Genomic DNA, 26,295 nt, shown 5'->3' on the forward strand with positions numbered 1-26,295 from the left:
TCCATTAACAATTTACTGCTTGTAGAATGAAGTAATCTTTGCTTAAAATCACAAACCACAACAAAATGACAAGAAGTTTTTCTTATCAGGCAAACAAGAAGCATGTAATTTGGAAAGGAATGTCACCTATAAACTGGCAAGATCACCTGAAACTGGAAATACATAGTGGTGGTTGATCTCTTACCTTTTTACATAGAAGGCATCTATGTGTGAAAAGTGCTTCTGATGAATTTTGTGATTGATAGTATTCCTATCTTCATGATCCTTTGCTGTTTTTCTAAACCTAAATTCTGAACTTGCCTCAGTTTTAGAGAAGGGTGAGTTTCGGTGAACTCGAGATGCTTTCATGCTTTGGTTTTTTTCCCTTCCATCACTTACCAATAACTTTGACTGTGATATCAGCCTTATCTTCTCCCACTGGATTCTTAACTATAACTCTGTATACTCCCTCGTCCTCCTTTTCTGCTCCTTCAATGATGAAGACACAGTGATCTTCATGCATCTCCACACGAACTCTGCCTTCGGATTCAAACAGAAGCTGTGGGCAGTGAAAGTAACAGGTAAAGTTGTAACAAGTTGTGCCGGGGACAGCCTGATGAACCCATATGCAAACTGGTGGAAAATCCTCAAGTCATTGAATATTATCAAAATTATTAAAAAGCTATGAGGTGTTTTAAGTTCTGTTTGTATGTAAGGAGAGAAAATGTAAGCCAAGTGGCTTGCATAAATAACTTTTGGGAAAATTGGTTGTGAAAGTCTACAGGCTTTTAAGTTTCCTTGCTAGTTACTCACACCCAGTTACGTTTCAAAGAAGTTACTAAGTACTTCCACAAATTCCTACTTGGGATAGCTGCTAGTATCAATGTAAAGAGTTCAATGGATAACAGTTGGGTTCTATATAAATTCATAAAAGTTTGCATATTCAAATGTTTGAACAAACATTCTTGATCAACAGTGTCCGTAGTTGGTATCACATAACATGGATTTGAACAATTTCCCTCTAAAAATACTGTGATGTTTATTGTGATTGTTAGTGGCATGATCGTGACTTCTGTAACTCAAGAATGTTATACGGGGTTAAGTTTCTACTCTTTTCTGATCTGAGGTCTAAATATAATGACCACAACTTTGCTGTACATTCATTACACACTCCTTTCTTCTTTTTGTGCCCGTGTATCTTTAGACTTAGAACATGAACCAGTAGAAGGCATACGTGCCTAAATTGTGACTGGTACAGCAGAATCCTAACCACAGGAAAGGTTTATTGTAGCATAAAAAACATAAAACATTTTTTACTATACCAATATAGTTATTTATGTCAAAAAGGAAACTTGTTGGAAAATGAATCCTCTTTCACCATTCTATACATGTGTAGCTCAGTCTTTTGACCCATTGTCATCTTTTCCTGGGTCATGTAAGATTTTGTCCTACTTCTTTTTTTCCTCTAGTTGTTATTGAATCTCACAGCTTAGTGGGGAAAAAAAAAGGATAAATATTCACACATATATTTAAAAGAGATTTCAAATAACTCTTTGATTCCTTGCAATCCACCCACTGTGTGATGGTGATTAGAAAGAGATTTCCTTGATCAGCATCTTACTCTAAAATTACTCATCTCTTGTGCCCATTCAAAGTGTTCGGTAATCACAGTTGCGAGGCAGGGTGTTGGGCCTGATGCGCTGTTTGCCTTATCAGTTTCAATATTTACTGATTTTAATTTTAGTTCCTTCTGAATATGACTGGAAAACACTAAGTATATTTGTGTGTCTGCATAAATAATATGGGACTTACCTTGCTATCGGTATTTAAATCACTGCTGATTTCTGAGGGAGTCGTGGGATCATCATTGCTTCGAATAAGGTCAGTTTTCTAGATAAGCAAAGAAACCACAGAAAATCAGTTAAGTCTTAGCAGAGCAGCAAAGCTGTTTCTGGAAGGCAGTGGAGAAGAGTCCATAGGTTTGTTATGAGGCTTGAATACAGAGATGCTAGAAAAGCGAAGAGACAAGTGAGGCAGCAAGCAGATCTGGCAAGGAAAACTGATATGGAAGTAAAAAGCAGAAATGGAAATAGATCTATCAGACTGCCGTGAGTTAAGGGAAGAATAGGTCATCAAAACCAAATTCATAGCTTAACAAAAGTGCATGACATTGCTGCAGTAGAATTGCAACTGATTGTGAATCCATCTGTGTTCTGTGGCACTGGTTACTCATCTTGTGTAACTACAAAAATAAGAATTATTTCTTTCTGTAACCATGGGATAGTAAGTTGATGTAAACCTTTTAACACTCAAAAATATAGTTTTAACATGGCAGACAATGTTTTCTGAAGCTGTGCTACTGTTTGTTTAGGATTTCATTAGTAAGTATATGTTATGCATCCTTCAAATCAAGACTGGCTTCTTTTAATCACATGTTGAGACTTCATGCCTTAGAAATAACACTGCAGAAAGAAGCCCTGTGCTAATATGCTAATCTGAACAAAGAATGTGGCAGAATAATGAATAAATGACATTGGAGAAATTAATATAGTTGGTAATACTACTTTGTCTATATCTATACCTATGGGAAGTGTAATGATGCTGTAGAATATTATGCAAAGTATTTCCGTGTTTTGTGCTCTTGAGCTAAAACTCAGATGGTGAGGGGTGGGATGTTCTGATACAGCCAGAAAGGAAACTTACTTACCCTTTTAACTTCTAAATTCTTTCTTTGATGTTTTGTAATTACTCTGATAAGTCAAATAATAAGTATCCTACTTTCATTATACAAAATACAGTTAGCCCAGTGGTCTACTGAGAAGATATTTTCTTCAGACTGTAGAATTCTTGAGAAAGAAAAATTTAAAAAGAAGCTGCCATCTCCAGAACATGTCCATCCTATCAGCTGAAGGTGATGGGGATGACTCATCATTTATTTCTTTTTCTCTGAGGTAGGAAGTGAATGAATGTGTACGGTTTCCTACTGTCTGCACATATACATGTCTAATCATATATACTCAACCCTTTCTTTTGGAATGAAAAACAGGCACAATTCAGAAAAAGTACAGTTTGAGGTGACTCTCACAAAAACAGCTAAATCCCCACCAGCTGCACTGCAGATATTTACTTTTTTTTTCCTTGAAGTTTAAAAAAAGAATAAATATATTTCCTGTTGTGACTTCGTTGCCTCAGACACCTCTGTCATGTTACACATTACCTTGTTTACTTTCTGCCAGATGACGGTAGGTGTTGGGTCTCCTGATATGGGAACATCCAATCTCAATTTGTTACCAGCTACCACAACAATAGTATCAGGGGATTGGCCCAGGCAGTCAAGGTGGATTTTGGGAGGTTCTATAGCAAAGGTAGAGAAAATAAGTTTTAAATATAGTTTGAGTGTTCTGTATAGGAAAAAAAAAAAAAAAGAATATTCATACATTAAATTAAAAACAAGAAGACATTACTTTCTTTGCTATTGAATACATGTTTATTTTCTTATAAATAATGACAGCTGTTCTTACCTTCTCTTGGTACAAAATCAATCTTGACCTCTGCAGAAAAAAAAGAGGGATGAGGAGTTAGGAGAAATAGATCAGAAGACAGAATTTACATAACATTTGCACCCAAAAAGTTTTAACTCAGTTATTAAAACCTCATAAAGCATACATCAACAGATCAATGTGATAAACTGGTAAAAAAGCTCTTTAAAACAATGTGATAATGATAACATAAAATAACAGGGAAAAGCAATGTGCTTACATAGCTACATTGAGGTATCAGGAAAGGGATTCTGCATGCTCTTTCCTGAAATAACCATGATTAATGCCATCATTTTACGCCTCTGGAATTACCATTACATATTCTAAGATAACTTACCCAAAAACTGAAGCTTGGCGGAAAGGTTGTAAGCAAATCCCTGAGGGATGAAGGAATAATCAGCTTCGTCATCTGGTGTTACATCCTCAATAGTTAGCTTATGGATTCTGGAAACATGAAGAAATATATTCCACTCCCTTACTTCACCTCTTCAGCAGAACAAGACTATCTCAAGAGACAAGGTACAGGCTATAGGGTATTTATAGACATTACTATTTCTTCTTCCCTTGCCCTAACATCAAGTCATCAGCCACCATGGAAAAACAAGCTAAAAATTCATGCTCCCTCCCTGTATTATTGTAAATTCAAAATGGAATGCAGGAAGGGAGTACCAAGGAAGAGTTTGGCTAACATGTAGTGCTTACTTATCTTCTGAATTTTCTTGGTCTCTATTTCCTACAGTAGTTAGACTGCTAAGAAACTTGAGCACAGAATTGCACAGCTGTAGGTGTTAGTATGAGCACTAGTTTTTCTGAAGGGGTTTATACATATGTGCTATCTTAACCTGTATAAACACCACTGCTAATTTTAAAGTTATCAACAATGTGTTTCTAAATTGTTTGAATACAGAGGAAACATGAAATCGGAATGAAAATGCAAAATGAATTCTGCTCATATACCACTGATGCCATACATGCAAAACGTATAACACCAACACAGAAAGACTGCACACATACCAAAGCAAGTCTGTGACTATATGTTGATTGCATATGAGAAGGTTTTTACCTTGTTTCCTCTTTGCTGGAGTCTGGTCAAAGTCTTATATTCCTATCACTTGAGATAGTAGTTCCTGTGGATTTTAATGCAATACCAAAGCCTTTACTGCTCTCTGACACAAGACTAACCTGCCGATATGGGAGATCTTTATCCTTTCATCTGGGATCACCTCCTTTCCATTTTTCAACCAGATTCCTTTCACGTTTTCATCAGAAACTTCACACTTGAAGACTGCCTGGTCACGTGCCTTCACTGTCAGGTCTGCAATGCTCTGATAAACTTCCAGTTTTTTCTCTGATATTGTGAGAATAACCAAGACACACATCAACAAATAGGAATAGCTCTGTAAGCAAACTGCTACTGTGGATTTACTGAGGAGAAAAGGCTAGGGCTGGGCAATCTGTTTCTGGAAGGGTGAAATATGAAGGGAAATCCACAGCATGCGAGGCTTTAACAGGACAGATAACTAAGCACCTGTTACCATCAGAGTATCTGTTACATCCGGCACACAGGTCTGAGTTCTCCTTGAGGCACTTATTATCAAACCTTATGTCCTTTATTTAGTCTTTTTCTCTGGAGTGAGGATTATGCTACTCCTATGCCTTATCCTGAAGAAGGTTACCTTCAGCTTGTTTTCATTTATCAGCTTCTCTAGTTCTGTAATATTACCTGTACATACCTTGTACAATTAGTTCAGCCACTGATACTCCACCGTTAGTCTTCACGGTGTAGTGTCCACTATCCTCTTTGGTTGTCTCATTAATAATTAGATACTGCTTTTTTCCATCTTTCTTGAATCGGTATTTGAATGTTTCTTCCCGTGTCAGCTCAATTCCGTCTTTTTCCCTGCAATGCCAAATCATGTTAAGTAATTTTTCTGTGGTGGGAAGAGGAGAGTAAGAGTCAACTCAATGTTACTAGAGATTGGAAGATACAAGATAAATCCAATCTTTGTAGCATTCCAAGTTAATAAAAAAGAGGCTATTGTGAAAATGTTAGTGGAACCAGAATGCTTCTAGCTTGACTATCAATTTTCTCTACATATTTGACTTCTGGTTCAAGAGCTCATTCACAAGGAATTACTTGATTTTTATTATTTATCTGTTATAAGTAGAATTAAAGTACGCTAAGTGCTGTAGAAGATACAGGGATGGAGACACGCTTCACCAGCAGGGAATTTGCTATCTTAAAAGCTGCCATAAGTTAAATGGGACTTACTGGAGATGTCTTAAAATCTTAATTTTTCTGATGTGAATGATAATTGTTAGAAATTCATTGTTTGTGGGCATCAGTAAAATAAGAAAATTTTAGGATGGATTTAAATGAATATGTATTTTGTAGCCCTTCCCATTCAAGGATGTCACAGTATGTTGAATACAGTACTAAATTAAGCTTCACCATCCAGCCTGGGAGGAAATTTAATTATTGTAATTTCCAATCAGCATGAAGGGAAATGAGCACAGAGGATTCATGCTGTTTAGTCAAGGTCACACAAAAATACATAAGATATTTTAAAGATTTCCTGTTCATAATCCTAAATAACATAAACAAGCTACAAGAAATTTGGTTTTGAAAATTTCTTCAACCTACTTCTTTTGTAGCATTTTATATTGTTCATTATTGATTTAATGTATTTATATTATGTTACTTGAATACTGCTGTGGTTTGTAAACAGAAAAGTTTTTCTCTTTGATACTTACTCATATGGAATGAGAAATAGAAAAGATGTTACGCTTTTAACATAGTAAGAATTTTCTTTCTGTCTTCTGTTACTTCCCCTATTTGTTACCAGTGACTATTGAGCTTAACAAATGGGCTTACAGGATAGAAAAATGAAATGCTGCTTAGGGACTCATTAAAATGCTATAGCTCTAATTTCTAGGTAAACGTATGCAAGAAAACCTTTTGCCTTTGTTAGAGTCTGCTGAAGTAAATCACAAGATCAAAACTTTGAGCAAAGATGGAAATCCTGTAATTTGACTTAGATGTATCCGCTGGAACTGCATTTCAAAACGCTTACGGGTTACTCACTCCTAACTATGTTTTACAGTTATTGGAACTTCTAGTTGGTTTAAAAAAATGCTGGCCTCCTTTCCAGATCACAAGACTACAACACTAGTGAGGAGGAAACAGAGGATGCCTGTAACAACCACACAGAACACAGCTCTTTGTGTTATGTTAGGATAATGTTTCATCTGCTTGCTGAGTGGCAAGAGTCTGAAGCCACATGCAAGATGCTCTCCTAAGGCTGATATTCTCATTCATGCAGATTGGATTTGGAACAAGTGTTACAATGCAATGCGTAAACCTTTGCTGAACTTCTAAGAATGGACTGTAATCCAGAAGTTCAACACCCTGGCAAAACCAGGCACATGCACTGTGGCTAGTGGTCTAAAGCTGAACTTTTATATTTATTTTTTGGTGATGTATTTTGACAAGAGTCTCATTAAAGATATCTGAATGTTCTATCCAGCCACTGGTAAGAAAGACATCTCTTAAAATCCTATCTAAATAATGAAAATAGATTATTGGCAATGGATAATGTCTTAAATTCCTGGGAAGGGAATAGTATATTTAACTTATGTTTGTTTTACTGACTAGCGTACTGCTGATACTATGCGTGAGTAGACTGTTTGCAGAGGGTTTTACTGACACATAGTGGGGTGATAAAACTGTAAACACCAAAAAAGAACTCCCACATATCGTTTGGCTTAAATAATACATTGCTGCAGTGAAAAACTTCATATAAAGTAGTATCACAGGTCTTCCTTTGGTGACTAGAACAATGAAGTAGAAGAATCAGTCAATGTGAGTGTGTAAGTGCAGGATTTTATAGAAGTGTGGGTTTAAAGACCACTGTAGGTCATCTGGTCCAGCCTGACAAATGAAGCAGGATTAATAGGTCATGGTTTAGTCTCTCCAAGTCCTGAGCATCTGCAAGATCCAGTATCTGTTCTCAGCCTTGCCACTCAAGACCTCTCTTCTCTATCTGGAAATGCTTTCCTATTTCCTGTTTAGATTCTAAGGATAAACTGGTTAACATCTTCTGAGGTATCACTGATGTTAGTACTATGTGATAACAAGGAGACACAAATTTATTGTTATTATGACATTACTATAGCTTGGTTTACTTTGGAGCTGATAAGATGATACATCCAGCATTCCATTTTTCCAGATGGAAAAAACTGGTTAAAACTGTGTATTTTATTACACCTTTTTTCTTCAAGAATTATATTTTTTCCAAGACCATCTGAAGTTTAGAAATAACTAATCCATAGTACTGCATAATAACAACATGCATCGTTTCCGGGTCATCAAGAAAACATTCTTTCCTGATTACTATGAACAGACCCACATAATGAGTTCTCCAAACCCAAGTCTGATGGTCATGCCTAAGAGGCTGTAAGCCTTATTTCTGTCCTATATAAGTCACATAATTGCTTTTGCTCATGTGCTTATGATTTCATATTCCAGGTTTAAAGGGTGCAGGAGTTATAACAGGTGCCCCAAGTTAGTGCCTGTTACTTGGCTTAAGCTACTGGGCATTTCCCTAATGAGCCATAAAACTGGAACTCTTTCTCTGTACTGTGTTTCATGTTTTCCCTGGAGACTTCTCTACATTGTCCAAAATGCTCCCTTCATTGACAAAGGCTATGACTGAATCTCACATAATAAAACCAGTAAAATAGATATCTAAGTGCTCAGTTTTGTGTTGCTATTACTTGAAGTGTTTCTCCGACCACTTGCTGCAATTCAGGCTGAGACAGCTGCTGATTTGGCCTTGTCACACCAAATGCCCATCCCACAGATACCAACTCTGCAAGATGTATGGGAGTTGTTCAAAGGCATAGGATCAAAGTGTGGCAGCTGCACTGTGGTCTGAAAGGGACAGATCTGATTGTCCCCATCTCTTGTGACCAGGCGTCTGTAAGTAGTTCCCGAACAATAGCATGTGCGTGCTGCTGCATGTGGCTTTAATAGTGTAATGCACACACTGTGCTAGCTCTGGGGCTCTATTTAAATTCTCAGTTTCTTCCTTTGGGAGAGCAGATGAGTAGTTGGCACTTTCTGGGAATGTAATGGGCATTGAGGGAACAGTTGATAACCACGTGCTTGAAGCTGTTAACAAGCTCAAGAGAATTTCATCTAGTAGAGAAACAAAGTGAGAACAGTGTGCGTAAGACCTGGTATGTGAGCACTGCCTGCTGTGCCTGCCCAAGCAGCGTGAATCTTACAGCTTCCGCTCAGGTGGAATGCCCAGTAAGATGAACTCCATACTCTAAATATTGGTCATCTTAATCCTGCTTGCTGCATAGGCATAATGGCCAGCCTTGCAGGATCACTACAAGAGGCAGGTTAAAACAAGTCAATGACTTTTCCTCTTTGTCTCAATAGACACTAACTTTTTACCTAAGAAAAAATACTCAAACAAAACCTCCCTTCACTGCAATTGAAGAGACCAGAGGATTCCATAATGTATAGCAACTTCGGCAGAATACAGATCTAATCAGTCTGGCCAATAGTTAGCCATAGTTACTATCAAGCATTTAGAAAACTTTAAAGCTAACTGTTTGGTACAGCTGGTAGCATCTTGTAAGCACTGCACAAGAAATTCCAGAAACACTATAAAATATCTATATTTAATTTGTTTTCTGCCATCTCCTGGCCTTCCAGTCCCTCCTCAGTGTTTGACATACAGGAGAAGGATCAATCTTTTTCTGGAAGTAGTTATGAAGAATGTCTTCTTCCTTTTTATTCTACAACTCTTGTCCACAAACTCTGGTCTAGAATGTCCCAGATGTCCCAGGGAGGAATATTGTGAGATTTTTATTTTTTTTTCTTCCCCTTTTCTATTCTCTTACCATTTCACTGTAGCTCCTTCCTCAGACACTTCACATTCAAACTCCACTCTTTCTCCAACCATCACCATCTGGTCCTCCAGTGGGCGAGTGATCAGGATTGGAGGTTCTGGAAATTAAAAACACTTCTACTAATCCAGTGCCCTGAAAGACTGAAGACCAGAAGCCGATTTCACACCACTCTGCACTCCGCAGGAGGAACTGGCCAAATACATGGTGATGCTCTCTGTGTTGGAACTTAACGCTTACTAAGCTGGATCACCTTAGCAATATTATCAAATTACCTTTTAGTTTTTGCTTCACAAGACAGAACACAGACGCAAAATTAATCAGTTTCATATATGTTCTGAAATCCTAAACTAGAGGAGGCATTAGTTTTTTATATTACTTGATCTGTTCATAGAGCTTGAGGCATGTGTTTATCTTAATGGAACAAAATTCTTAAAGTAAGTTTCTAGCCTATTGAGAAGATGTAGATCACTTTCCAAATGAGAATTAATGGTAGTTATTACTACACTGTTTCCTGTGCTTCCTATAGGGAAAATTTTCCTTCATTTAAATGGAGGAGAAATAGCCACTTCAATAGATATCAAAATTTGTATGCATATTGGATAATTTCCTTTCCTACAGGATTAACTAATCTGAGGGTTGAGAAGGTGACAGCAATTCAATGATAAATGCTAGGAGAGATCTCTTCCCTTTTGCAACCATTGCTCACCTTTTACAAATAATTCTGTGAAGCTCTTCTCGTCCCCTACCACACATTCATATGCTGCATCGTCAGCCAGAGAACAGTGGTTTATGGTTAGTATTCTCTTGGTCCCAACAGCCTCAAAAATATATCTGAAAAGAGAATAAAAATGTAATTATTACAGAGCAACTCTCTTGGACTCAATTGCTGTCTTCCCCTGCCTGGCAGAGGAAAAAGGTTCCTACCTTTTTTTCTGATACCAGTGGCAAGATTAGTTAAGACTCAAGCCCTGTATCCCTGTCTCAGTGACAGCAGCAGTATTTGAAAAACTAGCATAGGAAATTATGGAGAAGTCTTCATACACGTGTGAGAGATACAAACTCCTGTGAATAGTGTTGGATGCTTTTCTAACATCTAGCCTCATAACCAACCTGACTGCCATTAAAAATGCCTTGTCATGGCTTCAGCACAAAATCATAGGAAACCAGTTTTACAAACAAGCTACACTGAATTATATCTATAGCACAAGAAAGAAATTTTGAACTCTAGAAACACACATGTAGATCAGAATATAATCTGAAGACTTACTTGCTAAGTAGGTAGATGTAAGCATCCATTTCCATGTGTAGATATAGAGAGAAGAGGAAAGAAAAAGAAACAGTTGTGAGAACAGTGAACTGACCCTGAGCCAAAGCACTATGTAGATTCTTTCTCAGCTCCTCTGTCTCTCTATTTTATTCCTTACTTTCTAAGAAAAGCTAGATTTTCCACTTTGTCCTGTCTGTAGCCCATCCATTTTTGGATTTCCCATATTTCTCATTTACCTGCCGCTTACTTGGATTTCCTGTCCATTCTTCAGCCATTTTACATCAGCATCAGGATCAGCAACTTCAACCATTAATTTAATCTTTTGTCCTTTGTCCACTTGGTAAGCTGGATCCAGTCTCTTGAGGAATGCTAAGATGAAGAATGATTTTAAGAAAAGAATACTATCTTGGTTTTTATACTTAACATTTTTTGTTTTTACATTCTATTTCAGGAAAGTAAATCTTTGTTCTCTTTCCTGTTGTTTACCATCATCTTAAACCTTCCTCACTTTCTGCATCCCTGTTTGTATTTTTACCATTTCTCTGTTCTGTTTTCTGTTATTCCCTAGTAGCATGAAAAGCATGTGATATAAACTGCAATAAGCAAAGTCAAATATTCTTTATCAGATGTATGTACTTCAACACAGAGTTACAGCTGTATCTGCCCATGCAGGAAAATGATACCGATTATCTCAGCACTAATGAACGACAGCTTGCCTTCTCTGTGTCAGACTTTTAAAACAAAATAGTTAAAATTAGATAATTAATACTTCAAAAGACTAGAAACTACTCAAGAATTCCAAATACATCATCCCAATGCAAATGAAATCCTTTAATGTATCACTGATGCCTGACTAGTTTTGGGTCTGAGGGAGTGGAGGTTGTTGTAGCTTTATGTTCAGGGAAAAATAAAGGGCAGAGCAGAAGAAACGAGTAAAATGAGACGGTTCAGAATATCCAGAGTTTCAGAGCAAGGTAGCTTGGGCATAGCTTTAATTTTTGGTAATCATCTTTCCACATGTGAGGATGGTGTAACAACTGGAATAGCAAACTCCTTGTATCTGGCTGTTGTCCAGCTCAAGTTAATGGGTGATGAACTCACAGAGAAGATATGGACACATATTTAGAATAAATACAGCTTGCCAACCTGTACTCTTTTTCTCTTCCTTCTTTATGCGTTTGAGCCGTTTCAACATCCCACGCAAATCAGTGATACCATACTGAAAAGCAATTTTCTCATATTCAGAAGGAGGAGCTTTCCTCAGGATTTCCCAGACATCAACATCAGACTGTGATTCAGGTTTTGCTTCACCTCTGCAGAAAGGGATTAGATTATCTGAATGCCGCTATTGAGAGGATTTGAAAACAAGCATAGGCTTGGCAAGCTATGTGTTGGCTTTTTGTTTGCAAAACATGCCATTTTGTTGGCATTTCTTAATAAAGAATTCTACGATCTAACTTTTTTGTTATATTACTACCTAAAATAATAAAATAAACCTGGTGACTAGTTTTACTTCTATTTATATATACATTATAAAATTATTAAATTAATGTCCAATTACTGTCCTGAAGGCTTTAATTTCTAGCAGCCAAAGCAAAAAAATATTAACTTCTTTATGATAATTAGTAATGGAAACACAAGCAAACTTATTTTCCAGTGATGATCATACACAAAACATGTGGCAAAGAAAGGAACAGAACTAATACCCCGAGAATCCCTTAGAAACAAGGCTGTCGGTTTATGTTAATAAGAAACAAGTCCTTTTCTACTCAGGGCATTTTTTTTCTCTTCACTAAAACTAATCACAAGTTATTTAAATATTTGTTGTCCATTGTAAAGACAATTATTGGAGGTAGTACTCTATAAAACATAAAGATACAGACAGGTGAGTAGTGGCAAACAAGACAATATTTACAATAGACTGACTGTTTTATAGTTTAACCAAAGAACTACTGATTAAGACAGAGTTAATGTTTGGTTTAGCAAAACCAAGCGAAAATTTGGTTGTCTGGCTGTGGGAAAGGCATTCTTTATCTGTCATTGTATTTTTAATTTAAAAGATCATAAATAGAAAAAAGAAATTAGTGTAGCCTTACCGGTTTACTGAGCGCAAGAAGCTGCTGTACTCCAGAATATTGCAGAGAATGGGTTGGAAAAACATGCAGCATCCCAATGGGCAAGAAAGAGGGATTATGTTAATACAAAAGAACCACAAATTTCATCTTTAGCAGAACATGCCTATGCTTCAGCAACAGGGAGACGGAGAACCTCATGCAAAAGCTCTGAAATAGGCTTACGAAAAATGCTCTTCACTATTGAAGTCAAACTCTTTCCCACACCTTGTGCAGTTCCACTTCGCAATCTATTTTGTAAGTGTAATACAAATTTTATAAGTGTAAATAAAATTATTCCTAATTATGGTTGATCACCTTACAAGGAAAGAAATAGGTCTGCTTCACCTGTTAAGGAGTTGTTGCCTGTTACCGTTTGCATTTTGGTAAAGAGAAAAAGGATGAAAGAAGTAACATTTCCTTAAAAATTTCTTTAGGCAAAGGAATTTCTTGTGGCTGCATTTCTGATATCACTGTCCAAGCAGATTCTAGTGCAAAAGAACACACCCTTACAGTGAAGCTGTGTTTGTTGGTAAAACCCAGCAAGCAGACAAGTTATGCAGCAGGTAATGCAAAGAAAACTGGAGGATTCTTTAGTCTCATTAGTCTTTGAGAAATATTGCTACTTAAAAAGCATGACTGTCGCCAGTCTTGACAGAAGTTACATCCAAACATTTCTGATACTAATTTAATTGCCCCTAAAAAGACTTGCTTGTAATGAGACTGCTACGTTTATTAAAGTACTGCAGTCCTGTCTTGGGCTTTCCAGCACCTTTATGGCTCTTGAACAGAAGGGAGGCAATCACTGTGTTTGAGCTGAAATATGCTATGCAATATTTTAGCTTTGGAGCGGTTTAGCACTAAGCACTAAGCCCTCACTAGCACTCATTGAATTGATAGGTATATCTAAATTCTGGACACCTTGTGATAAATGCAGCCTACAGAGTATTGGCTTTGTCATAACAGTGCATCAACATCACCCACAAATCATGTTAGGAATCCTCTTCTTTATATATCTATCATTTAGTTTGGGGCAGCTACAGATGGTTTGTAGTTTTGCCTAGCAGAAGGCAGATAAATTTAACTATGTTACCAAATAGACCAAGAGTTTTTTTTAACATAAGCAGTTTTGGGGCTGGTTGCTCCGATCATATCAATGAGCAGCTTAAAAATATTTCTAAATACACGTAAATTAGACTAGCTATATGAGTACATAAAACTAGGAATATGTAATATTTCTAAGATGTGCTGAGTTCTTTGTGCTAGTACAATTAATGTTCTGTGGAGCAAAGTGTACGCCAAAATAAACTATAAAATCATATGGAATACGAAAGACTTAACAGATTAAAATGTTACTGTTTTCCCTCAGCATTATATAAATATCGGTGGTCTCTGTCTATCTGCCTACCTCTATGTTAATCTGTACACACTCCTTCACCTGAAAATTTGCAGGTACTTTTATTCATGGACGTTTAAAAATATTTTGTATGAGCTATTTTTAAATACATCATAAGAAAAAAATCTTCCCATTTGGAATTCCACTGTCTAGTATATCTCATAACTGAGAAGACTTCCTTAATTTTTGTTTTAGCTTTTCCATTACTCGGTGTCATCCCACTTTTATATCTGGCAATACTGTTCTGGTGCACGCAAGCTGAAATACAAAATATTTGATCATAAACATGTGTTTAATCTCCTCCTTGGAAATACTAATATTTTCTAATTATAGGCTTGTAAGTTGTGTGGAAAACAGTACTAAAAGCTAAAGGTTGTAATTTGTGTAGCATTTCATTGAATTGTGAAAAAGAAAAACAAAAATTTCTTTCTCTGCCTCTGAGCAAAGATTTCTCCATCCCTGTACTCATATTCACCATTTCATATTTGTTAATACATTCTCTTTGATCCTGTAAAGACACAGAGTTTCCACAGTTAGGTTGCACTCTTCCACTACCAGCGAGAACTACGCAATGTACAAAAAGTGATAGAGCACTTGGTCTCCTGAAGTTTCTCCCACCCTTACGTTACTCCCTCTGATGTTGGGGATCCTTCTTTAAAGGAATCACTTCATAGGTTAACTATGCACTTGGGGGCATTAAGATGTAGCTTAGTGAACCTGCTGTAAACGGAATATGCAGCTGATATGTTTTAAACATATGTGGAGGGGTTAAAAATAGTTTAGTACAGATCAGAGATGGTTCCTTCCTATCTCATTACTGTCAACTGATTGGACCCTGTCAGCTGTCACCTCTTTCAAGGTCTCTGCTCGCTATCCCATTTAATAGTTCTATGACAGCTGTTCCCTTCCTCTTCCCAATGACCTCTCCTTGGTCCATGACATCTGTATGTCAACACTGGTTAATCAAATTACAGTGGTAGGAGATACAGTGTTAAATGAAACTCTCTTTATTATAATGGGAAAGTTCATTACCTCTGGATTGAGGGGCACTCATAATTTATATTTAAAAAAAGCAAAATTGGTAAAAGAATAATGTTCAATTCTATTCGAATCTGCATAATGATGGTCCCTTTTTCTATTCTATTTTAATGAAGAATACATCATTCTATGATGAATTTTCATTAACAGAGGTGTGGCCTTCAACGTGTGGTGTGCAAAGCCTGAGGGATCCAAAAATTACCTCTAAAGTGGCTATGAAAAATACCTAGGAGCAGTGACTTTATTAGTAAGCTAAAATTCACTGAACAGAGATTTGTAAGTTAAGAGAGGTCAAAACCACTGAGAAAATGCAATGAAATATAAAAGCTTTGTTTAATGAATTATATTGCTAGTCTAAAAAATTATGAATATTTAGATCAACAAGTTGAGCATTTTGGAAATGCTGGTGTTTTTTTGCTACTTTCAGAATTCTACCACTGCTCAAAACTAGTTATGAAAGTGGAAAGGAAAGGCATTGTGAAAAGGGCTCATAGTACTTCACACTTCATTCCAGCTGGAGTCACTGTACAAAATTATGCAAATATTTTCATGTTGGCCTCCATTTATTTGAAATTTTTAAAAAGACATCAACAGGTTTTTTTTTGCTTTATATTTTGTATGGAAATTAGGATGTGTACAACTACCATATTCGAGTCCCAAACCTGTTCATTTTTAATTACTCCATTAATCAGAAAGCGTGTTTTCCCTAGTTTACAATTACAAGAACATGCTATTGAGTTTTTTGTTTCAAGCGTCTCTGGGGTTCATGACAAAACGTGAAACTTTGATATCAATGTCATCTATAGAAAGTTTGATAGCCGTACTTTCTGTCTTGTCTAGCTAGTCCCCTTGAGAGTTCTGGTTGTCGTGCTACCGCAAGGCCAGAATTCACATCTAGATGGCTACATTGCGTATTGTATAATGCAGGGCTTTGTATACACCTATGTGACCTTGTTTCGCTCACTGAAATCCAGGTGAGTTAACCTGAGTAAAATATGAGGCTATTGTGATTTTATCACCTTCCATAACCAAGCTATTTTTTATCTCTGCATGAGCCTTTACTCTTTGTGAAGATAAAGCACTTCTAATTAATTGCAATACTAATACTTGAGCAGAGACTGAACACAGATTCACAGCAACATTCACCCAAATAGTTGACTGTGAAAACTTAAACTGAGTAAGTTTAGATTTGCAAAACGTGAGTGTAGTGCCAAGTGTTCATAGTAACCCCAGGGGCTGGAATGACAGAGTGATCAGCCAGGAGTAGTAAACAGAGAGAAGCGTGCTTGGAGTAATGCGATGATAATGAGAAATGGAAACTTTACTTGGAATGAAACACAATGTTTTTGTAACAGAGAAACCTGTACATTTATGGAATAAGTTACTTCAGCAATACGTTCCCTTAATATGTTTAAGGATGGATGGAACATACAGCATATATTTGATAGGCACCAGCAGGCATATTATGCAAGTGATTTTTCTGATTCTAATTTCTATGACAATTGGAATTTAAAACAGCAGGTTATTGAGAAAATCTGAAAATTAAAGAACAATTTCAAACTACTTATAAAAGAAAACCAAAGGATTCAGAGAAATATGTTGATTTGTATTGAATGTTTTACCCTTAACTTCTACTACTCGTTTAAAAGCATTTCTGACTCAGAAACTGGCAGCTGATAATTTTCTTTCATTCTCTCTACTTTGTGTCACAATCTACATGTAAGAAAGATAAAGATGCATGCATTATTTCAAACCAAATAGTTCTTATATTTAGCCCGAACCATGCATTCATAATGGAATGAAACATAAATCTTACTCTCTGTTGGCAGGAGTGGAATCCAAACCATCCAGATTAAGGTGGTGGTAAAATGAGAAAAACAGAAGTAGACAGGTTACGAAGACAGTTGTGGCAAGGAAGGATAAGAATGGGAGAAAAATTTCCACCAAAAAAGTCAAAGTAAAAATAAGAAATAAGAATTAGAATCAGAAGAGTAAAAACTATTTGCGTAATATTAATACAAAAGAGTTTATCTTTTTATATAGATCAGATAAACAGCTATATAATACATAATGCTTAGTTGTATTGTGCAATAGTAACATTAGGATTTCTAATAAAAACACTTGTCCTCCCATTTCTCTGCTGCAAATTATTGGGAATATTTAGGAGAGAAAACTCTCAGTAGCAAAGTATTATGGACAGGTATTGTAAATTGTTGTCATGTTTTGAAATTTTTAAATGAAAAGTGCTGGTGGAATTACCCTAATTCCAGCCTTCTCTAGCTAGGCGAAGATCAATCTTTTTTTTTTTTTTCTCCCCTCCAGTATAAACCTAGCAAAAATGCAGCAAATGCTGAGTATTTGAGGAAGCTGCTGTAATCAACTGTCATACTTTTTTATGAGTTAGAACTGATTTAGGAAAACTACAAGGATTCTGAATTTACATAACTTTCCTTTATACTAGTTTAAGTGTTTTCGGAGTTGTTCAGCAGGAGACGGTTACTTTATTTCTCTAAGCCTATGGATTTTTACTCACCTCTTTTTCAGTAGGGCACTAAAATTAAACTCTCCACCTTCTTCATGTCCCTCGGTACTGCATAATAGCAGAAAACCACGATTAGTTTGAGAAGGAATTAGGAGTAGCTTGTGAGACTATATCATTATGCAGATGATATATCTTTGTAGGGAAGAAGTTGATGGGTTTAGAATGACTTGGAATGAGCATAGATGTAGAAAGTGACTTAAGGCTCTTTGTCCATATTGATTTTCATATAGGTTTAAGAAATATATGTAATTAACTTATATTCTGTACTGATTATGGATGAGGTTCTCCAGGGTGTTAATTTGGTGTTCATATTGATCTTGAATGTATTCATTATCATAAAGATATTGCAGAAGATTTCCTTCAGAATCATTAGTGCTTTTGGAAAGCTGTAGCTTCAGGAATGTGGATAATGTTTACAGTGTGGGGCAGTATTTAACCAACCTTTTTGTGGAACTTCTTTTAGTCTAAAATATATTTTTTTTTCTTTTAGTATTGTCCCAGCTGTAATTGTTTCTTAAGGCTCTTTGCGATTCATTATACTGAAAAGAGTGTCAGATGATTGATGGTTGGGAGGTTAAAGGAGGAATTTTGTGATCTGATTTGATTCTGAGATGAGGTCTAATCTGTAGTTGTTCAACAAGCACCATGGCAAGCAGTGTTGTGGTGAACTGATTCGTGAGAACAAGAAGCAACAAGGAGGAGTTGAAGTATAATTCTGTGTCTTACATATGGTGAACTCAGATGGATGGCACAGTGTTATTTTTGGTGTTTTGAATCAAAGGTGTTTTAGCTGTGCTTATGAACAACTGAAGTAAATATCTACTCTGAAAACTTAGCATAAAGTCACTAAAATCACTACTTGGGGTTTAATTCTTAAAAAAAAATCACTTCAGGGGTTTGATAGAAAAGTATTGGGAGTTACAGGGGTGTTCCTGGCTATTTGTTATTCAACTTAGCAAAATGGTCTTTTTTGCATTCAGAGAGGGTTTAGAAAGTCAAAATTGATTTTCTTAATCTCAGTTGGTCTCCCATCACCAATGTTCAGCTGCTCCTTGACATCTATGTTGTCTTGAGTACAAGAACGTGCTGATGCCATCTCACAGCTTTCAGGTTGTTCCAGGAGCAACACCTTACATGTCATTATTGTTTCATACACAGAAATTATTCCTTTCAGTTGTACTGGTGGTAGTGATAGCCCATAATGCTGTTTCTGTCAATACACAGTTGCTTCAGAGAAAATCAGTCTGTCTGAAGAATTGTAAACCAAAATGTCAGGAAAACTCAGTAATGCAGGAACAAATATTTTAAAAAGTAGGAGAACAGCCTCAACAGATAAATGGTGGGCGTTCTAACAAAATGGAAGAGAAGTGAGTGCCAGACTTCTTGTGCTGCTTGACAATGCAAGGTAGCACTTTTGAATCAGTGTCATTTTGAATATGCTGGCAGAAGAGGTCTTTTTATTGAGAAACAATAATTTTTACTTCTGTGATTATTTTCAAGATAGTACAGTACTGGAAAGAGTAATTTTCTGGGAATAATGCTCAAACAGAAAAGTGTATTTTTGGCCACTTTGTTCCCTACTTTCAGATTTTCAGTGTTTGCAGGCATAAAGTGTACATAAAAATCACTAGTATAAAAAAAATATGAAAAAAGGCTTCTGGTGATCAAATATTCAGGAACAGAATCTACAGCTGGGAGAATAACTAGTCACCTTATTGCTTCCCAGGTGGTACTTATATGAGATTTTCAGGAAAGGCTGGCAATCAATAATTAGCTTTACAGAAGAATAAGTCCCTAATAATTGCTTTAACAATTGAGTGAAGTCTAATGTCAGAGTTCCTGTTTTCATTGTGGTAGAAGATATTGGGCCAAAAGGGATAGGATGGGAAATATAATGTTACAAGGATGAAGAATGTACCAGGAAACAACAGATTTTCATGTACATGTGTGTTGGCACATTTCTGTAAGCAGTGGCAGTTCTAGTCAGGATGTGCTTAGGAGAGAGGAAAATACGTAAAACAGAGGGAGCGGATGTGCGTATAATCTCAAGTTACATTTTTCTTCTAACAGTTGTGAGAAGATGCCACTCGCCATGCACATGCCTTTTCTGTAGATGAATCTGCCTCTCACTGAACTATTGAACTGCTCTTCTCATTATTCGCATTCATCTTACATTACTGCTTACTTGTATGTATTTGTCTCAAATAAATACTACATACTATTAGCAATGTTTTATTTATAATTTAAGATGCAGCTAGTTTGGGTGGGATGTGGGTCTTTTTTATCTTTTCCTTAGAAGAGAGAGGCAGTTCATTGTCAGACTTGAATTCATCTCCTGACACAGACAGTGGCTACCTGAGGAAGGCTGAAGTCATCCGTCTCCCCACTCCTGCCAGGCTCCTGAGTGAGGGTATCAAAGACAAAGCTTTAAACAATTTGGTTAAAAATTTGGCTCCATTCTTGTAAAAGAAACTGAACAATCTGAAGCTGCTCCCACTGCTCCCACTTTGAACTGATTCTAAATTCTTTTAATTGTGCTGATAAGAAGAGAAACTTTTGAAGTCTAATTTCACTGCAACTGAATAACACAATGAAGCTATGAGCTGTGTGTGTGGCTGGTCAGCTACCTATAGGTGGATTTGACTGTAGATAAGCTCTACAAACCTTTTTTAGTTCTTTTGATAGAATGATAAACCATCTCCCCCACACCCCCAATATAAAAATAACACTACCAATGATTTGTATCCTAAGTCAGAAAAAAATGACTTCTATTGGAGTGTTTTTGGTCTAGTAACTTTGCCATAATATGTAAAAACTATATCAAAAACTGGATTACACAAAGGAAGAAGAAATACTCAACAGTGAAAAAACCTCATGTTGTTAATGTCTAAGTAATAAAAAAATGCAATTTTGCAAATTTTACTAATAGAATGGAGTCATATATCAGTTCAGACAGTGTTACAGATGTGGGGAGAATAGCCTTTTCAACATCAGTGCAATACCTTGCAGTCTTTAATATATAAGACCTACATGTATCTGAGTTTTTACTTATAGTATCATCATCTTCATTCAATTAATACCATTCTAAAACTTGAAAACAAATACAATCAAAATGCCTGTATTGATGTTATCAGTGATATGTTCCTTACAGAGCTCACTTCTTTGTTTAGCAAATGTTTATATTAAGATGCACGTAGTTAGTTCCTCAGCCACACAGAATTAAGGCTAGGCACTACACAGAGTCTTTTTCTTCTCTATTAGTCAACTGCTGGAGTATTCTTTACAGATCTTGAAAAAAATTGCTGAACTTCTTTGTAGAATTATACACATTATCGGTTATGTAATTGAATACAAGCATGATTGTTGTGCTAGTACACAGTCTAAACTCTCCCAGATGATTTCTAGGAGTTATATAGTATTTTAATAGTAGAAATATTTTCTTAATAGAAATAATTTCTTAATAGATGTATCTGTCCTTATGCTTGTTTGTACAACAGCTTTGCTTTTAGTAATCTTTGTCTAGGAAAGTAATCTGATTTCCACATGGAAGTATAATCTGATCTACACAAATTTATACTGTACATACTCACGTGCGTCGGAAGGCAGAGCGAATATCCAAGTCTCCAGTTATAGGTGCTTCTGGATGTGACAAAAAGTGATGAACAAGAACAGGGAGGGCAAGTCAAAATAATGCAAAATACACCGTTATTTCTAATGTTTTTCCTGTGCAGCCTGTTTTTTCATAAAGTCATTATACTGTAAATTGTGATCAATAACGTATTGAAAAATTGAAGCATCATCTTTAAACATGTAGCCTTTACTAATTAGCTTTCAACTTTTGGTATTTCATGTGTAACTGAATTTTGTCTCATTCTTCATAATAACCTGCAGCATGATGAACCATCTTATCTCATGTTTGTAATTTCTCCTGCTGATAAACTCTGGTTTCAATAATGACTTCATAGGGCACGTAAACCTCAATGAGAAAATCTCTTGATACCAGTTGAATATTATTGCTAATAATAATAAGTTGTAATCCATCCTGTGAAAGAAAAGCTTAGTTCCTGGAAATACGTAGACATGTACAGAGCCTCCATCGAGGATGTTGCATAGAGAGAACAGGATTGCTCTGATCTAAGCTTCTGTTGTTATGAACAGGTGTACTGCTACTATTGGGATAAAAACTGTTCTCAATCACAGCTCCTAAGTCTTATGAGTCCTGCAGCCAACTAGTGAGTCTTCAGAAGTTAACACTGCTGAGTGAGTACCTTCAATAAACTTTTGTCTTTGCATATTAAGTTCATTGGTTGCAGTCCCATCAACAGAACCACTGAAATAGGGAATGGTCCAAATGCTTGACTGTGTGGTCCATGCTCACACTGTTTTAGCTGAACTCTCCACACTAGGCGGAAATTGATGTTAAAATGTACTTTCTTTTCAATTGCTGATAAGCAGTTGTGAAGGTGGCATAATGTATTAAGTAAAATGAGTCATCTAATCTTAAAGCAATTTTACATTCAAGGTGCTTCTGCATTGAATTTATGAGGAAGAAAGGAATTTATAATAGTGTAACATGTCTAAAAATTTTCATCCCTTTTTTTTTATTTTTAAGTATTGATTTTTAGTGCTGAGTTTTTGCCAAAGTAAGAATGGACCTCTCTTTTATTCTAGTGGCATTAAATATTATGAGAGAATGGAGCTGAAATCAGAATAAAGCCAGAGAAAAGGCGGGCTGATTTGCATCTTTCTGTGTGCTTTCTTTAAGAGCATCACAGTTCTGAGTCGAGTGACATCCAAGTGTTACTTCTGATGCTCTAGGTCTCTGCCAACCCATCCCAGTCCTCATGTGTAAGACCTCTGTAAGTGCACCTGTAGCTCTGCAGGTCTATACTTCAGAGGTATGCTTGCCTAGTAGCCACTATGTACCAGAAAGAATTGTTGGTAGGCATACAGGAAGAAAGAAAGTAATAAAATAAAAAACAAGGTGTCAGGAATTAATCTTACCATTGACTGTTAGGTTGAAATTAGAACTATCAAACTTGTCCTTGGTGGACACCTCACATCTGTACCCTCCTGCAAAAGTCATGTTTGCTTCTATGATTTCCATCTCAAAGGTGTACACCTAGAGCACATGCAAAGGATACAATTCGTAAGTTAGAAAATTAAATTATGAAGTAAAGAGAGAGAGCAAACACAACATATTAAGGTATGGAGAGAATAGACACGGGATGTACCCTTTTAGAATTAAGAAACACCTGAGTGTGTAACTCATTACTGTCATAAAAATTACCCCCTCAACATATACCCTCCCAAAGTGCCTCTGCCCCCCAGTTCAGTAGGAAGAGCTGAAGAGTATTATCAGTACAGGTATTCCAACGGATATAACGTTATATTAGCAGAATATGCAGGTGTACTGGTATTTGCAGGCATCACATACACTAATTACATATACATTAGAATATGGAGCAGGAACAGAGCTTTCACTAAACAAATACAGCCTGTATCCAGAATGTATACAGTACATTTAAAAATTCAGCAAATGGTGTCTAATGTGAGCAAGTCTGTTCTGTTCTGTCCAGGAGAGGGTAGTAGTGTTTCATATACCACACAGGATGAGAAGTTAAGGTACAAACTCTCCTGTATTCCTGTCTGTGTATCTTTGAATGCATTTGTGGTAAAATGCATCTTACTCAGCTATTTAGAGTAGTCTAGACACAAAAGAGAATAATAAATTCTGACAGTAATAGCTGAATGCTTGGTGTGTTAAAACCAAGACCATAATTCCATATCTGTCTGTTTTATTGTTTTATCTTAAGTGTTATGACTACCTATTACTTGAAAGAAAGGTGGAAGGAATCCTGCGGTAGATAGTGCAAAATTGCCCCACTAGTCCTCCAGATATTTTCTCCTTTCATCATAGATAAGGTATTCAAGAGTCTATATGTGGTGCTTGTCTCTTTTCTGCATGGTCGAAACATAGATTTCTATCCCTAAGCATAGCATTGCATGTAGCTTTGAGTACCTTGATATGAAAACATTCCTCTATCAGCTTACATTTTTCCCAAATTAAAGATTAGAGACTAGAAGACTGAGAACCTTACTCTGCCAATTGTACCTTGTTATTTCGGTCATAACTGTCATGTAGCTGAAGATGTTTCCCCACTTTGCTTCCCAGATCCATCCACTTTCCTTTGAACCATTTTACTGATGGTTTCTTCAGCAGGCTCTCACCTGCTACTTTTGCAGTGAACGTGATGTTTCCACCTTGCAAGGGAAGTGGGATAAAATAAGATTATGAATAGTGCTTAATTTATCTGTTATATCACTGTTATCATCCTGTACATGGAGACCTGAATAGTCAAGCAACAGGTACAGTTTACAAATATCATTTGACTCACATTTTGTACTCACCAACAGTAACTTCTCCATCCTGGGGCCGTGTCACAAAGAGCCCAATAGGGTCCAGAGGCTCTTCTGGTTGAGTCTCAGCAGTTGTAACTGAAATAAATGTCAGAACTACTAGTTGGAACTTTCTGCATCAGCTTCTGTTATAGCCTATATAGTGAATTTGTTAAGTAATCTCAATATGTTTCTTCTGTCTCTGAGATTCTTTCTTTATCACTGGTGGTCTGTTTTCAGCTGCTGTCTCTACCTTACTGACTCTAAGGATTCCCTGTTCCTGTTCTTCTTTTCTGTTAATGAACCGGACTTGATATCAGAGTTAGTTCTCTGTTACCTTCTGTGTTTTGGCTGCTTTCCACTGGTGGAGCAGACGACTCTGAGGTAGCTGGGGATGGAGCAGCTTCAGCAGGAGTGACTGTCTCACTCTTTTCTGTAAATGAATGCAAGCAAAGATTAGGGAAAGCCATGTTTCTACTTCCTTTCTGAAGAAATTTTGCCCAAGATCAGCTTTTAATATATGTTAAGAAATGTAGAGAAATTAGGTGCAAACTTAGAGGATGTTTTGGAAGGAGAAGGGACTTTCTGAAGCTGGATGATGAGGCTCTTCCTTTTGCTGAGCTTGGAAAGAACATTGACTTTTGAGTTTTTAAATTCTGTAGTCTCGAGGTGTAGAAACTTGCCAGCTGATGAATAACACTATTGTTTGTTGTTAATTTCAGTGTTCTAAACAGAAAAGGTAGTGAAAAATGATGCAATTATGATTTTTCTAAACACTTTCAATTTGCTTATTCATGAGATTTTGTTTAACTCTGCTATTGGAATGTAATGTTCCAAATGCTCTGTGTGCAGCTTGGGAAAATCTCTAGACACTGCTAGTAATCAACATGGAGAAAATATTTCAGAAATCTGTCTTCCCCTGGCTTGGGGAAGTTTCTGGCCTCTTGATTAAACCGTGACCTCACAGACAAATTCAGCCAACTGCATTTGGCACAATGGAGAAGACAGAAATATTAGAAAAGGGAGTAGGAGTGAGCAACGGGGGCAGATGGAGGGAGGTAGAATTTCTTGAAACAGAGGAGCTGCAGAGGGATTTTATTTTTTATCCTATAGGTAGTTGAACCACTTCCACAGGGCCTCGACTACCTCTCACATGTACCACACGCAGTTTCCCAGCTATTTGAAATGCCTTTTCCACCAGAGACTTCGGGTCTTGTTATGCCATGAGATGATAAATTTGAGTGGTCACAAACAGAGGTGGCTGTGTCTCAGCAAGTTAGGGTTCCTTTTCTTCATAACAAAGAGCTGAAATTATTATTGTTTGTGAAAATACTGATGTGTAATACAGGTAGTCTTTAAAAATCTAATCTTAGTAAGGTCTGTAAAACAAGACAGTGACTGTGAACATATGAACAGGAGTTCAGCCCTGCTCTCAGAAAATTTACGCCTTTTACCCAAATCTGTATTTTTGTGTTGAAACAAAACATGGTGATTTTAAATCTTTATTATTTTAATACCGAAGAATCAAATTCTACCACTTTTATTGTTAGAAGCTATCCCTCTGGAACTTGTCCAAATGAATTTCAACTCAATTTTTACTGGAAAGAACTAAGTATTATTTTAACTAACATAGCATAGATGCTCCCATAATGTGGATATGTAGCTGTTTGACACTTGATGTCTCCATCACCGATGTATGCTTGTCAGAGGTGTACTGCTTTTAAGTAACGATTACACTTCCAAATGCAGTAATTCTGTTTTTGTAGGATGTGTGCATGTAGCAGGCTCTACCTGCAATTAATCTGAAGGACAATGAGCAAGATATAACCAGTATAACATGTACCTGTTTACTTTCAGGATGACATCACCAGCGGAATCATGCTTTATGTGCTCTGACAGTTGTTAAATTGGCTTAATCTATATCAGGATTTCCCCTTCCTCATAACCCATCATGCACTTTACACCTGGAACAGAATGTCTTGTCTCCTGTTAAATATTCACCAGTGTATTTTCAACAGACCAGATCTCACTACCATCATGCTGCTAGGATAAACAGTGACAGCAAAGGAGAGGAGGTGATACAAAGAATCTGAGTTTAA

At 36.6% G+C, this 26,295-nt stretch overlaps 1 protein-coding gene across 1 annotated transcript in view; it reads right to left on the bottom strand.

The window, feature by feature from the left end:
• The window catches only part of MYBPC3 (myosin binding protein C3), a 60,568-nt gene that overhangs the window by 24,390 nt on the left and 9,883 nt on the right, over nucleotides 1-26,295 (bottom strand). Inside the window, exons 3-22 of the mRNA XM_054068172.1 lie at nucleotides 24,534-24,629; nucleotides 24,209-24,295; nucleotides 23,913-24,061; nucleotides 22,802-22,919; nucleotides 21,388-21,436; nucleotides 20,153-20,197; nucleotides 17,789-17,845; nucleotides 12,807-12,830; nucleotides 11,857-12,023; nucleotides 10,947-11,079; nucleotides 10,711-10,713; nucleotides 10,150-10,274; nucleotides 9,435-9,540; nucleotides 5,252-5,418; nucleotides 4,701-4,866; nucleotides 3,856-3,962; nucleotides 3,501-3,530; nucleotides 3,197-3,333; nucleotides 1,792-1,869; nucleotides 379-538 (exon numbers count right to left, since the gene is read on the bottom strand). Of these exons, the coding sequence (XP_053924147.1) occupies nucleotides 379-538; nucleotides 1,792-1,869; nucleotides 3,197-3,333; nucleotides 3,501-3,530; nucleotides 3,856-3,962; nucleotides 4,701-4,866; nucleotides 5,252-5,418; nucleotides 9,435-9,540; nucleotides 10,150-10,274; nucleotides 10,711-10,713; nucleotides 10,947-11,079; nucleotides 11,857-12,023; nucleotides 12,807-12,830; nucleotides 17,789-17,845; nucleotides 20,153-20,197; nucleotides 21,388-21,436; nucleotides 22,802-22,919; nucleotides 23,913-24,061; nucleotides 24,209-24,295; nucleotides 24,534-24,629 (2,004 nt within the window). The remainder of the gene's footprint in view (nucleotides 1-378; nucleotides 539-1,791; nucleotides 1,870-3,196; nucleotides 3,334-3,500; nucleotides 3,531-3,855; nucleotides 3,963-4,700; nucleotides 4,867-5,251; nucleotides 5,419-9,434; nucleotides 9,541-10,149; nucleotides 10,275-10,710; nucleotides 10,714-10,946; nucleotides 11,080-11,856; nucleotides 12,024-12,806; nucleotides 12,831-17,788; nucleotides 17,846-20,152; nucleotides 20,198-21,387; nucleotides 21,437-22,801; nucleotides 22,920-23,912; nucleotides 24,062-24,208; nucleotides 24,296-24,533; nucleotides 24,630-26,295) is intronic.

The sequence above is a fragment of the Cuculus canorus genome, chromosome 5, assembly GCF_017976375.1.
Source record: "Cuculus canorus isolate bCucCan1 chromosome 5, bCucCan1.pri, whole genome shotgun sequence".
Classification (NCBI taxonomy): Eukaryota; Metazoa; Chordata; class Aves; order Cuculiformes; family Cuculidae; genus Cuculus; species Cuculus canorus.